At 41.8% G+C, this 6,989-nt stretch overlaps 2 protein-coding genes across 9 annotated transcripts in view; both read left to right on the forward strand.

The window, feature by feature from the left end:
- The window catches only part of LOC105564096 (LIM domain and actin-binding protein 1), a 35,123-nt gene extending 30,171 nt beyond the window's left edge, over positions 1–4,952 (forward strand). For 7 of the 8 annotated variants that reach the window (XM_012016209.1, XM_012016211.1, XM_012016213.1 and 4 more), the window contains 2 exons: positions 3,502–3,635; positions 4,067–4,952. In XM_012016209.1, coding sequence (XP_011871599.1) covers positions 3,502–3,635; positions 4,067–4,247 — 315 coding nt within the window. In that variant the 3' untranslated portion in view covers positions 4,248–4,952. Of the gene's footprint in view, positions 1–537; positions 3,258–3,501; positions 3,636–4,066 lie in introns of those variants that run through there. The other variant, XM_012016214.1, reaches the window with a different exon arrangement.
- A 1,310-nt stretch (positions 4,953–6,262) lies between these two features.
- LOC105564098 (copper homeostasis protein cutC homolog) overlaps positions 6,263–6,989 on the forward strand; it is a 4,417-nt gene continuing 3,690 nt past the window's right edge. The window contains exon 1 of the mRNA XM_012016218.1: positions 6,263–6,378. The gene's annotated coding sequence lies outside the window, so the exon portion shown is untranslated. The remainder of the gene's footprint in view (positions 6,379–6,989) is intronic.

Consider the following 6,989-nt stretch of genomic DNA (forward strand, 5'->3'; position numbering starts at 1 on the left):
AATTATCGATCGATTCATTGCATTTCTCAAGTTCTGAAATCATTTTTTTGCAATAAAATGTATTTCTAATATGAATGAGCCGATACGCGGTGTAAAGAGCAAATTTTATATTCAAGTTTACTCGACGAAAAATAACTCCTTATTGTTTGCAAGTGAAATAAAAGGATAAAATTACAATTCCGCGTCTAAAAATGATAAAAACAGCCGGATAATTCAATAAAAGAAAATTCAATAATTAAGGCAAAATTGAACAAATATATGTTCCATAATTAAAATTCCATGTGCAAGCACCGACGTTATTAATTACCTTTATTCCTTTACTGATTATCGAGCATGATTGATGTGATTTTATATATGTATACACATATATATTTTTATTTAGCGTTATTGTTCTGACTTTTTTTTTCATTTTCTTCGTTTGAAATCTGCCTGCGATATTTTGGCCGAAATCCTGCTCGCTTGTGTCGTGTGGTAACGTAAAGCGAAAGTAATCACAAAGAAAATCAAGTGCTCTTCTTTTTGTGTGACGCGGAACAGTAAAGGAAAGAGAGAGAAAGAGAGAGGCGGAGGAAATACACCTGGATTAATTCGAATACGAGGAGGGTGAGAGGAGGAGAAGAAGAGGGATCGATGGAGGAAGGAGAGCGCCGTTGGGACAACCGCGGTGGAAACGCAGTTTTTTTTTTAATTTCGTCCATTAAGCAACGGCAATAAAATATTCGGTTATCGTCGATTATTGTAACGACTTTGCGTTTTCTTAGAGATGGTTTTAACACACTCGGCGTTATGTTCGTATAGTAAAATCTTAGCCCGTAGACTGTATCATATGTTATGTGTTAATATATTATTGTACTGTGAGAGTTCGCGCGATTGTCGGATCCGTCGAGCGTTTCGTCCAATTGCCAATTAGAAAGGAAGATACAGGCTAAAAAAAAAAGAGATCAGTTCCAGATAGATGGCGATAAACCGGCTACGATATGCTGAGTCACGAAAAAACCTGCGGGGAATTTAATACGCGTTGATTTGCAAAATTACGGTACTACCAAAAATTTTTGATCTATCTGTCATTATTTTTGTATAAAACTCTATTAAGGAATATATTAAATTATACAGCTGTGCAATTTCGTTGCATAAGTAATAGGAGCCTTGCTTTATCGCGGCGATATTTGTTACGCTGAAACGCTCGACTTATCCTTTTATATATAACAGAGAGAATTTTATTGTCTACTAATTTACTTTATAGATAAAAGGCGAGCGTCCATCTTTGTGTCGTACGTATGTCGGTTTACGTGGCTTTATCGTTGTCATGATACTTTCTTTAGAGGAAATATAAAGTTCTTCTACCAACATACGTGCGACGACTCTACGATCCCCTGTAAAGTGCGAGATGGATTCGCTTTTGAGTGAAATTCGTAACGATGCGCGCACTATTTTTTATAATTTTATCCTATTCCTGTAATACGCCGTAATTTGTTAATTGATTGAAAATTCTAATATCACTAAATAAACGTGGTCCTCATTTATCGTTATATAAGCATTTCGATATTTCTTTGTTAAAACAAAACTATGCAGTGTGCCAAATTTTATCAAACTCTTGAGCGATTTTTCAAACCGTAATTTCGGTTCGAACGAATTTGTATCTTCATGACTGATGCAATCACTACGTATAATGTGCCTTTGATTTTTTTTATATAAATGATTCGCTTTTTAAAATATGACGTAAATTATTGAAAATTAAATTAAGAATTATTACGAGATTATCTAATACAAGATATTAGAGAAAAATTATATATGAAATATGCTAAGCAAATATGTGGAAACAACAGAAAATAAAACTCTCACAGATCGTAACGACAAATATTTTGTCTTGTCGGTGTTACGCGCATGTAAAGCCACGAGTAACGAATCTGAAAACTGTCATTTCGCATCGTTACGATCTTCCTCTGCCGCTTTAGATTTCTAATTTTCATAAGTGCCAAGTTTTTCGTTGATACATGAATGAGGAGAGAGACAGAACGAAAGTAAGAGCGCGAAAGGGAAAGAAAGTGCGTGAGTGATGAACGAGAGGCGAAAGATAACGCTTCCTCAAGTTTAACGTGTGAGATAAGGGCCTGAAGGAATTGTAGGGCACTGTCGAGGTGTTCCAGGGCCGAAGCCCTAGCGGTTAGGACTGTAGCTATTTCGATCGCTTTTACAAATTTCGAATCTTTTTACAGCTTAACGCGATGGTACGGTAGATTTTTATACTCTTGTGAAAAAGAAAAACGGAAACGAAACAGTTTCGTTCTCGTGTCGCCGCGTTCGAGCCTGCGCCTGCATTTGTAATTCGTACGATTAAAGTACTTCGCGAACGCGCGTTATGTATTTGCTTCTGGCACCTGTGCAATATGAAAAAAACTGTGACTACGTATTTGTTGTTTCACAAAAAAAAATGCAAATATATTAATCTTAATTGTATTATATTTTAGATATGTTACGTTGTTTCGCGCGAGTAAAGTGTTCTCTCATCTTTATTATTTTTTGTCATGTCTTTTCTTTTTACTCTCCACAAGATCGTGCAACGTGTCACCGCTTCGCCGGAAATTCGATAGAAATGATATTTTCACCGGCACTGCTAAGCGCGAGAACGTCGTCGACATAGAGGCACGATGCCACTACATTTTGTACTTCCAGAGGAGAAGCATGGGGATGCGAGTGACTGCGGTCGTAGAATATCAGGGTAACAACGCTGTCGCGTTCCTCGAGTTCGAAGGGCCCATTTTTAGGAGGGGGCATTGTGCGAATTTTTTTAAACGTGTATCTAAGTGCTGTAGAAAGAGAGGAAGGAAAGATCGAAAATGTATATTCTCGACAGCGAGCATTTCTCCGTCTTCCTTTTTTCATTTGTGCAATAATAGCTTCCGTTGCGAATACGGGACTCACGAATTACGAGTTTATTTAAGAGATTTAAGAGATTAGTGTGATTTACAGCGGGAAGCGCTAAGCTGATTCTATAATAATTTACGAAAGATCCGCTCCGTTGACCGAGATATCGACGGAGACGATCTCTCGCGTGACAGATAGCAAGTCCTTGTTAACGGCCTCTCGAATTCTTCTGATTTGTATAGCATAGATAGCGATAATATTAGTTTACTGCGTCTTTTAGCGCATCGTTTCTATTGATGTATAACGATCTTGTTCTGTTTATCTTTCACGTGTACCATTTATTACGATAATACACAAGTGATAAATAAAACAGGTGCTAAGTCTGTCTCGTAAGAGTGGAGTGGGTAGATTGGGATCAAGGGGGTAAGGGAGATCTTTTGGTGCGAGAAGCGATACGCGTCTCTCTTCGTCTTCTTCCTCGCGTGGCATATGTACATATTTTCTCTCAGAATATCTCTCTTTACACAGTCCATCATACATACGGCAAACATATCCCCGTTATCCGGCCATTATCGCGGAGTATACGTAAGGATAAATTTTACCATACTATCCCCTTCTGACGTAACAATCGTGCAGGAGATCCAGACGACCTGCGCGGAGGTGTGCGAGAGCTGCGAGAAGAAGGTCTACCCTTTGGAGAAGATCGAGACAAATAACAAAATCTTCCACAAGCAATGCTTCCGGTGTCTCCAGTGCAATTGCATTTTAAGGTAACAGAAAAATAAGACAGTAAGCATCTGCTCATGTAATACCATGTTTATACCGGATTCATCAAACACTCGTATTTAAACAAAGCTGGAATATTCTGTACAAAGTTAAACGTGTTCTTCTGCTTAGTGAAAATGAAGATTCTCCCAAGAACTGTCAAGGGCTGCAGTGTCAATTATTAAATGTATTTTAATAATTATTGACGTGCCATTATGTATAAAAATGATGATCGTTTCAAAGAGACTTGTCTGTTGAAATAAGGCAATAACATTTTTAACACGTATCTTGGATATTACATCAAGCTCTATTCGGTTTTGTTACTCCTTCCGAGCTTTTATTCCTCGCTTGACGAAAACAGGAATGTTAAATAAAGTTATTGTCGTTATTGACTACAGTCACGAAATTATTATTACGACGTAATGTGTTCGAACAGGATGGACTCCTTCACTCTGAACAACGGCAAGCTGTACTGTATCCCGCACTTCAAACAACTCTTCATCACGCGGGGAAACTACGACGAGGGCTTCGGCGTCGATCCGCACAAGAATAAATGGGCGAACTCCAGTAACTCCACGAGCCCGTCGCCGATCGCAGTTTCGAATGGCGATCTCTGATTTTCCAAGTCTTCCAACCTCAATTCCACCCTAGCTATATACATCGCTATTGAATCTTAGTCGAATTTATGGACGGATCTAGATGGAGATTTGACGGGAATTGTCCCTTTCGAATAGAAATACATTGTGGGATGTGGATATCAACCACCGTGGACGAGACGTAATATCTTTTCACGTTCCCCTCGTGAGTAGTAAAGCTAGAACCGCCTTCGGAACGCGATGATAATTATGATAAATTGTACATTTTTATTATGTTATTCCCGCGTAATTATATATTTAATGTTAATTGGAATCAATCGCGATGATCGGAGACTCGTTTCAAGAAACCGGCTCCCGCACGCGGAAATCCCTTCACCCGTTCGAAAATCTTTCTATTCTTGCCAGGCACGCTGAACATACGAATGGATGCACACGATCGTATTTTCTTCTCTGCTCGTAAATCGAGAACGCAAATACAATTTAAACTATAAAAAAGAGGCACAACGAAAAATGCACGCGCTTCTTTGACCTGTCAAGCTGCACTGAACTGTATTCCAAACTTTACGATGAAAACTGAATGGAAAAGAAGAAATTGATTCTTACACGATTGCGATGTGCTAAAAAATATCTTCTCAATTCTAAACCCTATTGTCATCGCTCATTATAAAATTTGCTTAATATTTGTTATTATTATTATTTTATTGATTTTATTATTATTATATTATTATTATTATTTACGTACGTCGCACTTGGTATTATTATATTATATATGTTGTATAATACAATATTACATTACGCTTTCTGTATCCGAACCTGTCCCTCAATAAATAAGAATTTTATATATCTATACTTAGTATGTAATCCTCGCAATGTAAATCTACATCGGTTATCAGAGCAAGAAATGTGGCTTGCGTATTGATGAAGTAAAAACGTAACAGCGTTTATATTACGAAGGTACACTGCTGATTCGACTGACTACGCGATATGATAATCGTAAGCAAAATTGGAAAAACTGCTCTCTAAAATTTGTGGAGTGAAAATACTGCCATGGAGTGAAATGTTTACTCCATTGGAGCTAATATTCACTCTGTTGGAGGAAATATTCACGCCAATAGGGTGAACATTTCACTCCATGGCGGTATTTTCACCCAGTGAGAAATGATTCGTCGATTGACGTCGAAATGATGTCGAATCGACGCCAATTCGATGGTGTCGATGTCGATTCGACGTCGTTTCGATCGACGAATCGTTTCTCACTGGGCACTCCACAAATTTTAGAGAGTGGAGAAAAAGTTAGTAGCGTCATTTAAATGCAGTCGTTATGGGAGACAAGTTGATGAATTAGTCTTGCGCTTTCAGCTCACCACGGATTCTGTATCGGATAAAGTAGGTAAGACGGAATAAAACGATCCGCGAAATGACGTTAACGCGAGATCAGTGCACAACAATCGCACTCACCGCTGAGTTGCCCCGCGTGCCTCCTAAGCCGCTGCCTCCTCTCAGACTCCTCCAGTTCGCACTGGCGCAACGCGACACTCGCGAGAGAGAGAGGAGCTAATTACGATCGCACGCGCTGATTACCGACACTCCCGGCGTTAATCGGCGCGGACTTGGCTGCAACGAGAACGAGAGACAGCCATGCGCGGAAATACGCGTCTGGCGAGATGGCGTCGCGCGAAATGACGTTCTGGCGGGAAGGATTCACGGACATGCGCGAGGCTAACTTGTGAGACGCGCGTCGCCGAGAAAGGGGATGAGCCGAGTGCGTGCGTTCGACCGGGCAGTTTCGCGCGAACGTTTCTCTCGCCACGCATTACGCGCGGAAAACTCGGATATTGTAAAAATTGGCGAGCTCGGTGGCACTGGTGGCGCGCGAGGATACCACCGCGCCGTAGCGACGCCGACCGCGCGTGACATTTCGACCGGGATTTCCCAGATCTACGCGTCTCGGTGGATTACCGACGCGCGAAGGGTCGAGTCTACGTCGCGTGATTGTTACATCGAGCAATGGCAAACTCGCTGCGATTGTGCGTACCGTGAAACGCGACGGCCGTCGCGCGAGACCGATCCGCTTGCCTGTCCACGGGGCCTCCTACGAATGGATCAACATGGCGCCGCACCCGGCGGCTACCGCGCAGGCGCTGCTACGGCGGTAACTACGCGAGTCGACGACGCGATGTATCTCGAATAAACGCGCGCGCTCGGAGAATACGCACGTTGACGGCGCGATCGACACCTTCGCGGCTCTCCTCGCGATTTGCTCAATTTACTTATTTATTTATTTAAAGGGAAGCGAGCACGATTTAACAGGTCTGCTTTTCCGAATCGAAGAGCTCGATCACACGGCTGCGGCGCCGTTTAATTACGCGGGGAACGATCGCGCACATCGTCCCGTGACACTCGCATTGGCGATTCGAACGACAGTGCGACTCGCGGAGCATCTCCTGATCCCGCGTGCCAGCGGCCGCGGTGGCGCGAATATGCGAGTCAACGGCGCGTTTGAAAATCACTTTGATTTCGCTCGCGCGATGTATCTCGAACAGTGAACTCTATACATACTGGAATGAGTGATCTATAGTTCTGGCTGTTGCCGAGAGAGAGGTGCGTTGGGTGAATCCTTGTCTCCTTCTAGTACTACCTGATTGGATAATCGCATATAAGTGACGCCCTTCTTCTCGTCATTTATATGCGACTATCCAATCAGGTAGTACTAGAAGGAGACAAGGATTCACCCAAACGCACCTCTCTCTCGGCAACAGCCAG

This window comes from Vollenhovia emeryi, unplaced genomic scaffold (genome assembly GCF_000949405.1).
Source record: "Vollenhovia emeryi isolate VEMERY1.0 unplaced genomic scaffold, V.emery_V1.0 DF939168.1, whole genome shotgun sequence".
Taxonomy (NCBI): Eukaryota; Metazoa; Arthropoda; class Insecta; order Hymenoptera; family Formicidae; genus Vollenhovia; species Vollenhovia emeryi.